Here is a 17,773-nt window from a genome sequence, read left to right on the forward strand (position 1 = left end):
TGGTTCCATGTGAGCTGTTTTTACTTAATGACCAATTAAAGTCAACTGTGAGTGACTCTCTGAGGAGTCACAAGTTTTTATTATTCATTCTTTTCTAGCCTTCTGATGTATCCCTTCTATTTCTTTAGTATAGTTTTAGTATAGCATTCTATAATATAATGTGATGCGATATAATGCGATATAATGGATATAATGAATATAATATAATATAATATAATATAATATAATATAATATAATATAATATAATATAATATAATATAATATATAGTATCAGCCTTCTGAGAACATGGAGCCAAGATTCTCATCTCTCACCTTGTTCTGGGGACCCTCACAAACACCACACACAAGGGAAGGTGATATTTCAGAGAAGGAAGCCACTTTGTGGAGAGTGTTGAACCCACACAGCCCAGCCCCCTCAGTTCAGTTATTGATGTTTAAAACCTTGGCTGAGAAGAGAAAGGACAGGTTGGTACACAAAGTTTCAACTACATCATTGTCATCAAAGAAAAAAAACCCACTTTTGTGATCTTTGAAGTATCCTCTACCTATCCATTTTTTAAATAAGTGATGGTAGAAAGGACAGCTAACATCTAGCATACATAATTCTCTATTGTACCTGTGGATTGCATATATATGGAGTATTCTTTGACAGATAACAGATGCTGGGATTCAGTGCAACAGGACAGGTTTTGTAACATCCCTTGTGCAGCATTGGGACCAGCCCAGATGCCTTTCCCCCTTTGAGCTGTAAGATCCTCTAAAAATCCCTCCTACCAGGAGATATCTGGATGTTACAAGAATCTGCCAAGTCACAAATTTAAATTTTTTTAAGGATCTGACTGCATGTGTTGCTGATAGCACATCCAAACCAAAATGTCCTTTGCTGACAACCAAAATTACCACTGGCATGGTGAGGAGGGCAAAAACACACAGGAGGCATTGCCTTGTCTTCAGGACAAGCTTTATTAACTATTTGCTTTAACAAGGTAGTTATGAAGGCATTGGTTCTGTAGGTTACAAGGAAAGTAACGAGACAGGTTCAGCATGTAAATGACAAAGTAACAAGGAAGGCATATGTTAACCCATATAACTGTTAGACCATCTATTAGAAGACATTTTGCAAGCAACATTCTACATTTCTTTGCATTGAAGTAAAAACATATTTTTTTTTGGTCAAGAAAATTACCTTTTTCAATTTTTACATTTTTTAAAACTTATATCACAAATGTCAGGGTAAGGCAAATCCTGGATGAACAATATGATAAAAATCCCTATTCCCCAAGAAAATAGATCCACATACTCTGTTAAATTTTGCAATTTTAAAAGCAAAGCTGGCATGCACTGCATATAAACTCTTTTGTTTTTTTAATATAATTTAATTCAAGTCCTAAAGCAGAACAGTGTTAATTCAAAGAGAGGCTTTCTCAGTGCTTTATAGAAAGAGTGACAATTAGCTGCAGTGACCCATTATTACAGACTATGTCTCAGTATCACCTTTGGATGTCATCACGGGAGCAGTCACCAGCCTGAGGAATGTTGTGCCTGATGGTAGGGATGAGAACTTCCAGACACAGGAGGAACAACAACCAAGCACAGCCTCTTACACTGAATGCAAACACAAATCAGCACCCAAAGGCTGCTACCCCCTTTACACCACCTGCTGGGAATACATTTTGAGTTTAAATAAAAATCCTTGACATAAATACCAGTGTGGTGATTCTCCATCTAACATTTGTTCTTCTACAAAACCAATGTGTTCTTCTCCTTACCTTTCTGCATCTCCAGAAGAACATCAGAGACTGACTGCACTGTTATTAACAGAGCTGAGAACTCATGCTGCCACAGTATACTCACTTCATGACTGGTGAAAAATGCCAACAACTCAAATTAAAACCCACCCAAAGGAGGACAGATATAAACAATGCTGTAAATAGTACAGTAAGGACTTAAGCTACTCATAGGTCTCCTTGCTTTGCACCTTCTGGACTTCATGCTTTGCAGACACACCATTGTCAAAACATCAATTGGTTGTTTTGAAGACTCACTATTGTCTACCAAGGTTAAATAAAAACCAAAATTAAATTACAGTCAGGGGCTAGAGAGTGTCTAATATGATGCATCTTTGCAGCTATTTTTTTTTCTTTAACTGCCAGTCAGTCTTCACAAGCCATTTAAGGAATCTTTATCTCCTTCTGAATGACCACAGCTCAGCATCCAACCCCCTTTGGCTCCCTTGCTAAAGCCAAAGTTGGTGAAGAAAGATTCTGACATCTGATTCATGGCTGGTGTTAATGCTGGCCATGGGGAAGCATGATCAGGAGAGGTACAGAACTACATTCAGGGCATTAGAATGTTGAGGTTATCACAGCTCTACCACCTCCTGATGTATTTATCCACTCCTGACCTGCCTGTTGTGACAGCCTGTTCCAGTCATAACAACACAGTGTGAGAAATGCACAGAAACAGAAGGGACCATGCAAAATAAAATAATCCACATCCCAAAAGACATGTTCTGTCAAGCATGACCCCAAGGCTGGGAAAGGAGAGCATCAGAGGCACCTCAAAGGGAACAAGGAGTTCCCTCAAGAGTATTTGGAGAGAACAAGAGGCAGAGGAATGGTAGTTACCAAATACAGGTAGTCTTAGCAAAATTCTCAAACATATTAACAGCTATACCATAACAGACTATCTTAGCAAAATTCTGAAACCAATTAATAGACGAACATTAGCACATTTATTCCTGCAATTTATCCAATTTGGAGCTGTCCAGATGATGGAGAAGCTCCTTGAGAGCCCCTCTGGCACCAGTCACACCTGGTGTGACTCACACTGGAGGCAGCACACAGAAATTCCCTTCTGATCCCACCTCAACAAAGACGCTGGAGTCCCACAGAGGAGGGGAGGAAGGGGGAGCTGTATTTTCTAGGAGCTGTACTCTCTGTGTGCAATCTGGTGATTTTCCTCCTTTCCTTTCTAATCCTTGTTTTTCCCTGACACCCTCCTGAATTAACAACAACCATTGACTGTCATAGCCTGTGCCTTGACTTTTTTGACAATTTATCATTGAAACTGCTCTAGCTGGGATGAACCCAGATCGCAGCAGGATAGAGATATGTCTTACCTTTTTTTTTTCCACTTCTTTTTTCCTGGCCAGATATTAAATATCTATTCTGTGATTCAGGAGTGTTTTGGGTGAAAAAAAAAGAGTACAGGACCAAATATTTTTCTTAAAATTATCAAATTAGGATCAATTACATTGCTTAAAATGACCAAATGACTCTTAGCAGCACTTTAAAGTACAGTTTGTAGCACAGGTTTCATGCTCTTCCATCCAGTGTATTTTCCATCAGTTTTGGTTACAGTACAGTTGGGAAATGTACATGAAAACCTTTTGTTCCTTTTCTACAGATTTCAGTGCAGCATTTACTGGCAGAACAATTGACATATGGAGAGACATTCTCATCCAAATAACTGTTAATTGCTTTTTTAAAAAAAAATAAAAATCCATGCATATGCAGTGGAAAATGTAATGAGGGCTCACAAAAGCCACTGTGTGAAGCAGTTAAAGCTGGGAGCTGTATTTAAAGATGCCTCTAATGCAGAGTCTTTCCAGCATTGAGGAAATGTCTGTTGCCTACCTGTGCCCAAAGGTCATACTGACAGCACTGGTTTTGAGATGTGCAGAACCAACTGGGAAAAGCAGGATTGAGGGGGCTGGCTGTTTGAGGCCACGTGTGTTATTCACATGTAAGGACATGGCACAGCATAGGCTGATGATGGGAAATAAAGAAGATAAAGATGCTAGAAAAGGGGTGGGCCTGGAAACAGGCTACTGATGGAATGATGCAGGAGGAAAAAAGACCCAGTGTAAGAGAGGGACTCACATTTCAGAAGAAACTGTTGTAAATGCAGGGTTGATTGCAAAACATTGTTAGACCTGGGAAGTTGTGATCCTTTCCAACAGACTTACAGGGTGAAATGCAATGGAGAACAAAGAGAAATTAAAAGCAAAGACTCATTCCCCCAGAAGCTCCCCCCCTCCCAACCCGCTGATCATCTCTGTGTGCTCTTTTCGGCCAAGGATGATGCTGGAGGATGTCAGCGCCTGCCCCTAGGGTTCCTTGGGTCTCTCCTCTCCTGCATCCTTCCTTCGCCACAGCAGCAGGGAGAAAAGTGGAAAGAAAAAAGGAAAATTTTCAAATGTCTGCACAGAACCCATGTCTCTTGTCTCCCCCAGATCTCACGTTTCCAGCAATGGATGCCTACGGTTTCATTTTTTGCCCAATTTTTCTATTTGACACAGCTCATGTACAACAGCTACAACTGGGTGAGCAAACCACCTGTGATTATCAGGCTGTTTTGGTTTTCCAGAGCACCACCAAGCAACAACTTGATACCAGAGACGCCCAGCTCTGGCAGGTGCTTTGGTGACAAACAACACATGAAAGCACTAAAAATAGGAAGCAGCTGGACCTCCTTTGCTCCAGAATGACGCTTGTGAGACTCTCTGAGGTTTAGCAGGCTGATCAATCCTCCCTGGGGATTTCTCCCAGTAATTAAAACAGCAGCAATGGAGTTGGGATGACTTTGACAGCAAGTTGCAATGAATTCAATGCTTGCTTCCAACCCTGTGCACGCCATTGAACTGCTGAGCAAGACATGGTGTGCCCAGGACCTGGCCCCACAGTGGAACTGAACAGATTTATTAATTGATTGCTAATTCATGAGCAAAAATTACTCCAGCCCTAAACATTCACAGATAATAATTACTAAGGGAAAATGCAGCATGAGAAACAGACTTCTTAAGAACCACATGAAAACTGTAATATTCAAATACCTTCTTTTAAACAGAGGAAGGGCATTAACATATTGATGCATTTTTAAGTTAAGGATTTCATTATTTGCTCTTTTTGGTTTGAGTGAGAAGCTAAGGGAGGGGGAGGAAGAGTTATGGATGCTGTATTTTAATTAATATTTTGAGGGTGCATCCTATTTTTACTTCATTACTTTTTAAATGGGACACCATCAGGGCTACTTCTCACTCCAGCAGCACAGTGGCACATCACCTGTAGGCTGATAAGGACCTCAATAATAAAACCTTGTGTTTTAAATCTCTGTGTTACAGCTGCTGCCATTGTACACCTTGATCTTGAAACCCCATGACAATGCAGCATATTGCTGCTGATGATATTGGTACTTCTCAAAAAGCCTACACCAAAGGAAGCAGTGTGCCCTGAAAACCACTTCTGAGGGGGAAATGGCTCCTGCTTCTTTTTGTCAGGGATGAGCCTTGGACTTCTGTCTTCCCACTACATTATTCATTTCAGTCTAGAAGAAATGCTATTTATGCCAATGAAAAACACTTCCTGAGCAGCCACCACTGCTCCAGCCACAGCACTATCACTTAGTGTGGGAAGCCAGAATACGCTCCAGAAGGCAGCAGCAGAGCTCCAGAAGGCAGCTCTCTGACTTTGCTTGTTTTTCAGTGGCATTGCTGAAGAGGCATTAGGTACTGGAGAGCCAAGGGCAACAAACCCCTTAAAATGTGAACTTTTGTTCCCAGAACACAGCTCGTACAGAACTGAGCTTTGTTCCAACCAGTATAAATTGCCTGTCATTTTCCAAAGCATTGCCAAAAATTGTTTGCTCACTTATTCTTCTGTTCCTTATCTCACTGCTGTTTTGCCTTCTGATGATCTAAGACCATGCACTACCTACCCCCATTACAGCTGCAGACTGCTGCTACTATATTTGCTTGATAAATAATGTTTTTCCTTTTTATGATGCAATACAGGCCATATTAGACAATTATTTCTCCTTTGTATCCCGTCTTCCTATATTTTTTTTTAATGTTTGGTAAATTTTAACTTTAATTCAGGTGCTTTCAAAGCAAATTTTCATACAGAAACTGTATGGTAAGCAGGGGAGAAAAAATAGTTGTGAAGGTCTTACCTGTTACTTAAGCTTTCTGCTCTGTTTCCATTGGATCATTTATACTTTCAACTTGACTATTCATTTCAGCTGAAAAAGAAATGAGATGGTCATTAAACTCTATTAATGATACTCGTTAAGTTTATCATGTGGAGTAATAACTGCTTTTAAAACCAAAAGGGACATTTATTGCATTAAGAAGTCTCTTAAGTCATCAAATAGGTCTCTTGTGGGACCCATCCTAACCTGGAGTTCCCTGGACACTGACAAGCAGTCCTGCAAGGAGGAAGGCTTTAGCATCACTAGAGATGCAAGCCTCTGGCTCTAGATTTGCTCTTTGGTCCACATCCATCCAGTCCAGCTCAAGATCAAAATGACCTTGATGTCTCTCTGCAGGCCAGAGAGATACAGGTATTGCCAAAGAATGATTTGGAGTTTTGCTGGACTAAGTGGTCTCGACCCCCCAGATTCAAACCTTGACCCTCTGACAAAGTCTCTGGTAGGACTCAGGTTGAGCCACAGGATGAACACAGATCCATTTCCATGGAAAAATAGAATCATTTAGGTTGGAAGAGATCCTTAAGATCACTGAGTGCTACCAAAAACCTAACACTGGCAAAACCTAACACTGGCAAGTGCCACTAAACCATGTCTCTAAATGACAGGGGTCAGGCTGTGACACTTTTGATGCTGTCTCAGTTGCAGAGATGCTGCTTCCAGAAGTTCTTGAGCTGCAAATTGCTGGAACCTCAGGGAGGATTCAGAGGCAATGTCACTATATTCCTAAAATAGCAGTTTGTTAGTGTAAGATCTCTTTAAAAAACAGCCTTATTTTAATTTAAAATTACAAAAAGAAAAAAAACCTAAAAAAAAAAAAAATTAAAAGAAATTAAATAGAAGGCTTAAACTAATTTCACTATGACATTTGTCAAAACTATCATCCAAACTATGGCAGGTGTGATTGGTCATAATGAGGCTAACCATAAATACCTGCAGTTTTAAGACCAATATCTAGCATTTGTTCTGCACTGAATTTGAAGCCATTTATAATAAAACTGTTTTTTGTTTCTTTACTCAGGCTTTGTGTTGTGTTATCACCTGAAGATTATGAAGCACTTGACATGGATGACAGGGAAAAACCTCAACCATGAGTAGAAGATTTGGAAATTAGGATGGGAGAGAGGAAGGAAAAAAATCCCAAAATCAATAATGATGCTACTTCCAGCCAGGCAGTATGATGTCTTTTCTGAATCAATATCATGTCAATGTACCTGCTGGAGTTTTGATGAATTATTTGTAAATTATTCATCACCCATATGCAGAGAAGATACTGTAATGGCTTCCTGGATGTATGCAACGAATAATATGAAAAGTATCCTGTCCTGATTACAGAACTCTGATGTACATCACATTTAGCAAGCTTGTGTTCTTTAATAATATTTGCATACAAGAGAGAGGGGGCTTAATAAAAAATCACTGAAGGAAGGCTGCTGCACACTGACAACAGCATCCCCTCCCAGCCTCATCATGCTGGACAGCTTCACTGGCAGTATTGGTTGGAAATACCATCAGCCTTCACTCACATTCTACAGAAATCCCCTGCAAAATAAATCTGGAATTGAAACCTGTGGTGAGGCTCTGTCAGCATCCCAGATGAACCTTTTCCAATGTGTCTGTGATGGAGCTCAGCACTTTGCACAAGCTCTCCTGGAGAAATCCCTTAAGATATTCCTTTAGTAAATTTGGACTTGTTTTCACTAAGTAGCCCAAAGTATCCCATGGATTCACAATTTAAATGTTTTAACGTGCTATGACTTTGGAGTTTGTTCAAAGGCAGGGAGGTCTGAGTGAAGGATGGGCTTCTGCAGAGCACTGAGTGAGCCCCAACTATGAGAGCAGCCACACAATTCTCTCTGCTGAGCTGGAAAACAGCCCAGCAGTGAAGCACACAGCACAAGAACACATGGGGAAAAGCTGCCACCAGGGATGGGGGGGATGTGACTCACAGTCCTGGGTTCCTCCCAGCACGAGCTGGTGTCAGAAAAGCATCATTAGCCCTAGCCTGGATGTTCTACTTCCAATCACATCACAAGCCCAAACAGGGCTTCTCCCTGATAAGCAAGGTTTTTAAATGCTAACTCACTTCAGCAGCCTGGTTGCAACTCCCCATAATGTGCTACATCAGCCAACAGCTCTGAGAAGCACCTGGAGTGCAAAGAAATGCATTTCTCCTAAATTCAGTTTTACCTGCACCTCCTTCTGCACCTTCACAGATGGTTTTTGTGCCAGAAATGGACATCTCTGTGAGATGGATGTTGACATTCTCTGTCTGATTTCTTTTAAATTTTGACACATTGGGGTCCAAAATTATCAACTCTCAAATGATAACCAGGCAGGGATTTCTCCCCCAAAAGCAAGAAAGTTCCTTGCAAGAGGAGAAGAAATAACCCAGCAAATAATTCCTATCCATAACAGGATGAAGGAGAAGACAGGCAAACAGAGACTGGAGAGTCAAGTTAAAGCCATGTGTGAGAGAGTTAGTGCATTTCTTTAGCCTAGGATATTACACAGAGCTGGACAGCAGATGACACCAAAATATCAATGTGGGTTTAAATCAGGATGCAGCTTTCCATCCGCAGGCTTGAAATAAAAAAGATGATGGAGCAACCCCATTGAGAAAAGTTTGATCTGACTAATACAAGCTGGAAACTAAAAATTGCCTTAGTAATCTCTAGAGATTTGGTGGAAAAAGAAAGAAGGGAGGAAAGGAAAGGAAAGGAAAGGAAAGGAAAGGAAAGGAAAGGAAAGGAAAGGAAAGGAAAGGGGAAAGGAAAGGGGAAAGGAAAGGGGAAAGGAAAGGGGAAAGGAAAGGGGAAAGGAAAGGAAAGGAAAGGAAAGGAAAGGAAAGGAAAGGAAAGGAAAGGAAAGGAAAGGAAAGGAAAGGAAAGGAAAGGAAAGGAAAGGAAAGGAAAGGAAAGGAAAGGAAAGGAAAGGAAAGGAAAGGAAAGGAAAGGAAAGGAAAGGAAAGGAAAGGAAAGGAAAGGGGAAAGGAAAGGGGAAAGGAAAGGGGAAAGGAAAGGGGAAAGGAAAGGAAAGGAAAGGAAAGGAAAGGAAAGGAAAGGAAAGGAAAGGAAAGGAAAGGAAAGGAAAGGAAAGGAAAGGAAAGGAAAGGAAAGGAAAGGAAAGGAAAGGAAAGGAAAGGAAAGGAAAGGAAAGGAAAGGAAAGGAAAGGAAAGGAAAGGAAAGGAAAGGAAAGGAAAGGAAAGGAAAGGAAAGGAAAGGAAAGGAAAGGAAAGGAAAAAAGAGAAGAAGGAAAAAGAAGGCTGCTGTCAGGGAAATGCCATCTAAGAACCCAATCACCAAAGGTGGGGTTTGCCATCATTAAAAAAAACTAATCAGAAAATCTGTCCTGGGTACAAGAAATTTAATATACAAGGGTCTTTGCTGTGATGGCTGATGGAAATGGGCAGGAAAAATATGTGTCTGAATACACAGCCCTAATTCAGGCTACACATGCACCTTCTGACAGTTTTCCTGATGGAGAATCAATCCCAGGCCTCAAATAATAGTAATTTCTCAAATATATCACTCTCATGGACCTGCCCACTGGATGAACCGATATTGAGACGCACCTAAGCTGTCTAAAATCTCTGCATCTCTAATGCACTTTCCACTGTGCTGTTGAACATGAAATTAAAGCACAAGGGCTGGGCTGCCAAGGGACATGCAGTGATACATGCTTGTGCTCTCAGCTGTGAAGCAATGAGATCTCCTGGGGCAGAAAGAAGGGGAGCAGAGGAAAAAAAATAGCTAATTTACATAAAAATTACTGTTAAAGGGAATGAGTTTGATCCTTCCTCTATTTTTTAAACATGCAGTATATGTCCAAGGAAAAGCACCCTGTAATATAATCTTAATAGCAATTTAAGCTGACTAGAAACAAAAATTTCCCTGACAAGTGAAGTACTTTTTGGCAGCCTAAGCAAACACCCTTTTCCTGTTCTTTCATGTAACTTAGCAAGTTCAAAGAAAAGAAAGGTAGAAGATGAGTCATATGCAGAAGATGTTACAAGATAAGCAAGATTTGAAGCAGAGAAATCTGTCAAGATCCTCATTTCAGAAACTGCTGGCTGGTCCTGCTGTCCTGTCCTATGGGCACATGTTTAAACAGCTATGCAATCACTTTCCTTTCCAGCCAGAAATCCCTGAAGATATTCCTTTAATAACCAAATTGTGAATCCCATGGATTCACAATTCAAATGTTTTAATGTGCTCTGACTTTTGGGTTTGTTCAAAGAATGAGTCAAGAAGGCTGCTTTGGCTTTGTTCTGCACTTCTACTTGTAAGAGCATAATCTCTAGCATTTTTTAATAAAGAAAAGTTCATTATGCACACTTGCTTTTATTGTGCTTGCAAACTTCTTTACAGGCCAGTATCTAATCAGTCACAAATTCAAATGCTGCAGCAGAGAAAGGAAGTCAGCACCAGATTCTTTGTGTAAATAGCAAAATCAATATAATTTGTTTGTCTTTGAGATGTATAAAAGTTCCTTTCAATTTCTATTATGTCAATGTTGAGGAGGTTAAAGAAAGAGTTAAAAAACAGCCTTCCCTACAGAGAGGAGTCTATGGGTATAAAATGAGGATTGTACACCCAATCCCAAACCCACTGCTGTCTGGGGCAGTAAAAAAGCCCCTCTGTGTGAAACCACCAAAACCCTGTGTGTAGCTCTGAGAGCTGACCAAGATGAGTGAAAAAGGCCTCCCAAAGCCTAAGCACAATATGCTGATTCCCACCACCATTTCTTTACACACAGGATGAATCGAGAAGGTCAGATATTTTTTTTGTTTGCAAAGATATTCCACACTGCAGATTTGAGCAGCATCCTTGTACTCAGCCCTTGCTGGGATTTGCCTCACAGATGGGTCACTGGCTCACCAAGATCAGTGCTGGAGGAATATAATTTCCAAGTCAGGAATTGTGGGTTGATTATGTCCACAAACCTGACTGGAACTGCTGCTGGCTCAACTGAATTGTGGTTGTTTTATTAACAGTAAACGTCCTAGTGAGAGAACAGAGTGGATACTGAAGGAGGAGGAAAGGGAATCACAGCTGACCAAGAATGGGATTAACATACAGTTCAAAGTGGTTATACTGCCAAACACTTCCCCTCGATGGAGCTGGGCACCAGCACAAAAATATTCAGAAATAATTCTCTGACTGCAGTTAGACCCCCAATAGCACAAAAAAATATTCAGAAATAATCCCCTAACTGCAATCAGACCCCCAACCTCTTGGCCAATTCTATATCAAGACCAACATTACAGTGGGTCTAAAATATTACTTGGTTAAAAGGCAGGCAGTGTAGAACATCCCAACTGAACACATTAACCCAATCAAATTAAAATGCAGGGCTACAGTGCTGGAAGTTAATTTCACCAGAATCACAAGACAGTAGAGATGGTGTAAACTCTCAAAAAGACTCAGTTGAAGAGACTGTAAATATAACAAATGTTTTTTAGGAGGAAACATATAAACAAACTGTAGAAAGGCAACGCTAGGTATCAACTTCAGGACAATATACAGAGTCATAGAATGGTTTTGCTTGGAGAAGACTTTAAGGACCATGTAGTTGTACTCCCTGTCTTGGGCAAGGACACCAGACCAGCTTGTTCCAAGCCCTCATGAGCCTGGCCTTGAACACTTCCAGGAATGCAGCATCCACAGCTCTCTGGACAACCTGTTCCACTGCCCCCCTTCCCTCACAGTGAACAGTTCCTTACTAGTATCCAATGTAAACACTCTTTGTCAGATTACAGCCATTACCCTAAAAATGAATTGAAAATAACAGCACAACATACCATCCTTATTTGAAACATCTGCTGCTTGACTTGCAAGGTCAATTTTCACAGGCTCCATGGAAGTTTCCTCTTGCTCTTGCATCCCTATAATATAGGCCAAAGAAGGAGAAAAATCAATACTCACAGTACCCAATTAATATCTAATTCTCAGACTCTTCATGCCTGGCTTTTTTTTTCCTTCTGGCAAGCTCTTACCTTTGTAGACTCCACTGTTGTACAGTGGCACCCACTAGAGAAGAGGACAGAGGGTATGGGGAGAACATGGTTTGAAAATAATTGCCTGAATATTTTTAGCAATTCAAATTCTTCTTTAACTGGGATTGTTAAAATCACTTTGTGGTGTGTGCTTCTGCCTCCCCACCATTCTTTTCTCATCACTTTTAAAGAATATCTTCTGCTCATAAAATGAGGTATATGATGGGGACTTAATCACAGTTGTAAAGTTTCTATAGCCAGCAGAAAGAAAATAAATACAGTGAAGTGTTCAAAAACACTGGGTAGCCAGACACAAACTAGAATATGAATGTAGGAAAATGCATTTTATCACTGTAACTCAATATTTTTATCTCTTCTGCCCCAGGCTTGTCTGGAAGCTTAGATTCAAACTCCTAACAATATTTGAAAAGGAAAAGAAAAAAGAATTTGCTGTTTTAGACAGAGTTCTACTATTCTGCCATTGGCAAAGAAGCCAATTTTTGTTTACATTCCATCATGCTCTTTCTCTGCTCCTGTGGCTGCTGTAAAGCCTGTTGCACTCATCCTGTGACTGAACTCTGGGATATCAGGGGATTGGTCACTACGGGATCCAGGTATTTGGGGGATTATAATGAGACAGCAGAATGTGGTAAGTACTCACATATTTCAGAAACTTTTAATTCATACACTGAAACAATTTACCCCTTCAAGAACACAGATGAAACCTTCACTGTCCCTCAAAAACCTCCTTCTTTCTCCTGTGGAATTCTACAGTGGGGTTTTTAAGTCCACTGGAGTGTACTACATTTATTTTGTCCCTAAAAATGTATCTGCTACTGAAAATTTCAGCCACTTTTCCTTCTAATTTTATCTGCAAACCAATGGCCTAATGGGGAATTTAGTTTCCTCTCTGCTTGCTGTGATGGCCAATGCTATTTTCACTGGCAACTTTGGCACACTACCTGCAGAGTCACAGAATCACAGAATCGTTAAGGCAGGAAAAGACCCCTAAGGCAGAGTCCCACTGCTAAGCCAAGACTGCTGAGTACACCACAAAACCACGTCCTCAAGTACCACATCACCTTCTGAACATTTCCAGGGTTGGGCATTCCACTGCTTCCCTGGTCAGCCTATACCAGTGCCTGACCTCCAGTCCTACCAAGCTTGGGGCATGGATGACTTTTCAGTGATAGAAATGTTACTTTTCATTTTAACAGACCTTACTTCTCAAGTAGAAACTTTTCAGTGGATCATCATATCAGCAGCTTCCCCCCTTCCTCACTGGTTTAAAATCATCTCCCCGTGGATGCAAACCAAATGCCTGAAGAAATCTGTGACTGAGGATGCTGCAGATCTACCTGAAATGTTCCCTCTGTGGGTGCATCAAGCTCTAGAGGCTTCTCCAGGGAATTAACGAGAGTGAGCGTGGATATCTCCTGTGGTTTTTTATGTACCAACATCCCCAAGATTTCCCAGTGCTCACCCACCTGTCTTTCTGGCTCATGCAAAAGTTAAACCCAGGTGACCCTACAGGAATAATATGAATATGGCAGGAATTTGTCAAGTACAAGACTGAACAGGTGTTTGAAAATCCCTGCCTGACTTCTCCTGACAAAATCAGTATGAAATTTGAGGGACCATGAAAACACTGATTAATGAAGGAAGATACACAGACATTCTGATTGTGATACATTTTGATTATCTGAGGGAAGCAGTTATTTGAAAAATAAAATTTTGAAAAATCTCAGAATAATCAGGTGGGCTGGGAGAATAAAAAAACCATTTAGTTCCAATCCCCCTGCCATGGGCAGAGACATCTTCCAAAAGACCAGGTTGTTCCAAGCCACATCCAATCTGTCCTAGAACTCTTCAGGGGATGGGGCAGCGACAGCTTCACAAGGCAATATGTGCTAGGGCCTCTGAGTAAAGAATTTCCTCCCAATATCCAGTCTTAAATCTACTCTTTCATGTTAAAAACATTCCTCTTTGTCCTCTTGACTATCTCTACGTGAGTGCAGCCTGCAGTGGATGCAGCTCTGCCCCCCAAGACACCCTGATGTCTGATGGAGGTATTTGGGATGGCTGCTGAACTAAACACTGGCAGCTGCTGCCTCTGAATGTGACTCTGACTCCTCTCAACCACCATGTATTAACCAAATAAAGGAGATATCATATGACAGGTTATGTCAGGCCTCCCAGTTTCCCCTCTTGTCACTGCCTGGAGATGCCCACATGAAGCTCCCAGCCCTTACCACAAGAACTTGAACTAGCCAGCATGCCTGGCTTCACCACGCTGCTGAAGGGTTTTTGGCTTTCCATTTCAGAAATCTCTCATGCAAAGGTTTATTGGCATAGTGCAAGGTGATGATGGAGGCTAATGAAAGAGAATTTTATGGACACACGTGGCTGTGTAAATTTCTGCACATGTGCTTGGTTCCAGTTGTCTTCCATTTGTAGTGAGAACATCAGGCATGGGATGGGGGGTGGTAAACCCAGGATGGGGGTTGGTAAACCTAAAATGAGCCTAGCAAGAGTAACAGCAGCATCAAGAGATTGCAAAATTTTTTTCAGAGGTTTAGGATCATAAACACTGCCAGAAGAGTTGCTTTTGTTCTGCTTTTTCACTTTCTTTCTGTGTCTGAAACTCTGACTCCCTGTCCTTTCTAGGAGGGGGTTGTTGCAGTGTCAGTGTTTTTTATTGTTGGATATTGTCAGCAGGAAAATTATAGTGCGAAACAGTGTTCAGGGGCAAACTAGGCAGAAGATATCTGCAACATTTACTAAGCTGAGCACCACTGCAAATCTTGGGAGGATGTTTTCACAGTTGACTATCTAATTTTTTGGGAAGACTTACAAATTCAGTTAATATAAATTTAATTTCTTCCTTCATTGTTACTATGGGATGGACACAGGAACATTCAGTATACTGCCATGCATGTGGGAAGGGTATTATCCAAAACAGCTCCCCTGCTGTGCAGTCAATTCAAGTTCACTCTGAGATCAGCCCAATTCACATAAACAGCAGAATTTGATCAATACCAGAAACTGCCTTGACAACCAATTTATTCATGAGGCCTCTCCCTCAAAGATTCAATTCTTTCAGGTTGAAGCACAAACAAGCAAAGGGTTTCAGGTCTCCATGCAGGAGCTGAGGGCTCCTGAAGGGGAGGGAGCCTGGCAGATACTGCTTTCAATATCAATTCCCATTTCCAATTGTGCTCCTGCCAGAGCTCATTACCTGAACCCTTTGGCAGGTGGTTGCACACCAGCCCAGCGCTCAGAAACAATGGGCTGCTGGCATGGAAAGCAGGGCTCACAGCCTTCTCTGAGGCACAAGACAAGTCTACACCAGGAAGACAGAAATCTCTGTATACTTATTTAAACTCTTCTTTTTTTTCCCCCTTTAATAGTCACTTGTTCCATGTGCTTACAGTTAATACACCCTTTTCTCTAAAGATGATTTTTTCCCCCTCTAAATTCACGTGCTGTTTACAAGACTAACACGAAGCTCTTGTGGTACCTCTTGGTACCTCAGCATTGATTTTAAAATTGCCCAAATATAGATGCTAGGCATCTGTTTTACAAATCTCCAATACATTCTAACAAATAAAAAGTCTAACCCTTGTCTCGCTCATCATCCTCCTTCTCCCTGTGCACAAGGTTTACATCTATTTCAACAAAAGCAGGCAACAATGCAGGCTTAGAAGCTGTAAGACCCCAAGAACTCAGTTTCTACTCTAGGCTGCCTACCTTAAGGATGCTTATTTCTCTTTCATGAGTCTCAAGGGGATTCTCCTGGCAGAGCCCTCAAGACCAGCCTTGGCATTGGGTGTGGGTCAGGGATGTCAGGTGGGCTCTGAACCAGCAACCTGGGCTCCTGCAATTGGTTTCTAGTTTAATAGAATTATTTAATTCTATTTAATAAAGCCAGAGACCCCCTTTGAGACAAACAGAAGAAATTAGTTGCGCAAATTAGTTCTGTCAGTGTAATCACATACTCTATGGTAACTTAAATCTTTAAAAAGTCCCCAGTTATAGAAGTCTTGTAGTAAGTGAGAAATCCTGACCCTAAGATCACTCCGAATATTTGAGGGAGAAAATATTTGTTGCCAATACTACAACAATCCTGAAAACTACTATTTTTACAGGCAAAGTGGCAATGCCATTATTCCCATCTGCTCTGCAATGCTGGGTGCTGCTGCAGAAATTCAAATAAAATACTATCGTGCCCACAGACAATGTGCAACTTGAAGAAATTCATTAGTTGTAAATTATTCATAAAGGAGTTGCTTCTACTTGTGCTATATACTTTGAAAAAATCACCTCTGTCATTATGCAATAGGAAAACCATGTTAGAGCTACACTGAACAATCCAGATTTCTCCAATCAATACCCACTGTTGTTTTGAGTTTAGCTGTAAATATGCTTCCCCTAATCTTGAGACTCTGAGAGAGTCGGGCACGTTAAAAAAGAATAAATCCAAATATCTCTGTTTAAAATTGGAACACACAATTTTTCATCTGAGTAACAAAACTAAACCAAACCAACCAAACAAAAAAACCCTCAAAAAACAGACAAAGCTCTTCTGACCAACAGCTGCATTATCTTATCTGTCAAAACCAGTTCCCATTTCTTTGCTCTGTGAATAGCCAGAGTTGGTTTTTTCCTTTTTTCCAGTCATTTCATTGTACCACTTTGCTAATGTGACTGTCAAGCCTTCAGATACTTTGTTTACTGCTGTATTTTAGTAACATTATAAATGCTGCCTCATTTGGAAACAGAAGCTGTCTGTGACACAAGGATTCAGTTTGGCTCCTGTTTGATATCCATCTGGGATGATTGACCCTTTTAATTAGACTGGATTCCACCACATCAAATATTTGTGCTGCCTTCTTGCATGGCTTTACAGGTGTAAGCACCCAACCTGCTGCTCTTGGGGAGCTAAGAAAAAAAACAGCAATCCTTTTCCATCTGTACTTCATTTATGTTTGAGCTGGAGGGCAGTTTTCTCCCTTGTTGTCCTTCTGCAATGTGCAGATCAAGCCTGACAGTTCTGAATCTGCAGAATGGCACTGCCACCACCGTGGCTCTTGCTGTTCAGCCTGGCTCAGTAAATAACAAACAACTCTACCTGTTATATCAGGAATGCCACACCTCAATCAACCACCACCCTGTCCCCAGGAATTTTGCTCCATTCTGGATTTGTGTTGCCCCTTTGTTGTTAATTGGAGTGTGTACCCTCCTTTTTGGCATTTTGGCTTTGTTTTCCAGGGTAACAAAGAGAGATGGATCTCCTTTCCCTCCAGTGCAGTGTGTGTCAGCTCAGCTCTCTGTGTTTGTGCACACAAATGTACCTAAAGGCATCATGCTGCTCCCAGACACTGCTGTTCCCAGCTCAAGCTGAATGGCAATCTTTAAAAAATACATTTTAAAAGTGTCTAAGATCTGCTCATCCCTATCCCCTTCCAGCTTTTTATTAAACATCCTGTTAGTAAAATCCCATTGTGCCTACCTGTGACAGCATTCACAGGGGTCTCAGGCTGAGGGAAGAGATGAGGATCTGACTCCATGTTTCAGAAAGCTCAAATTATTATTTTATGATATATATTATATTAAAAGTATACTAAAAGAATAGAAGAAAGGCTTTCATCAGAAGGCCAGCTAAGAATAGAATAGGAAAGAATGATAACAAAAGCTTCTGTATCGGACAAACAGTCCGAGCCAGCTGTGATTGCCCATGTTGGATGTTTCTAATTAATGGCCAATCACAGATGCACCTGTTGCA

At 41.0% G+C, this 17,773-nt stretch overlaps 1 protein-coding gene across 4 annotated transcripts in view; it reads right to left on the reverse strand.

Annotated features, from left to right (window-relative positions):
- Nucleotides 1-2,977: 2,977 nt before the first annotated feature.
- MACROD2 (mono-ADP ribosylhydrolase 2) overlaps nucleotides 2,978-17,773 on the reverse strand; it is an 846,867-nt gene continuing 832,071 nt past the window's right edge. For 3 of the 4 annotated variants that reach the window (XM_058802883.1, XM_058802881.1, XM_058802884.1), the window contains 3 exons: nucleotides 11,794-11,877; nucleotides 5,954-6,022; nucleotides 2,978-4,149 (listed from right to left, as the gene is read on the reverse strand). In XM_058802883.1, coding sequence (XP_058658866.1) covers nucleotides 5,961-6,022; nucleotides 11,794-11,877 — 146 coding nt within the window. In that variant the 3' untranslated portion in view covers nucleotides 2,978-4,149; nucleotides 5,954-5,960. The remainder of the gene's footprint in view (nucleotides 4,150-5,953; nucleotides 6,023-11,793; nucleotides 11,878-17,773) is intronic. The other variant, XM_058802882.1, reaches the window with a different exon arrangement.

The sequence above is a fragment of the Ammospiza caudacuta genome, chromosome 3 (assembly GCF_027887145.1).
Source record: "Ammospiza caudacuta isolate bAmmCau1 chromosome 3, bAmmCau1.pri, whole genome shotgun sequence".
NCBI classification, from domain to species: Eukaryota; Metazoa; Chordata; class Aves; order Passeriformes; family Passerellidae; genus Ammospiza; species Ammospiza caudacuta.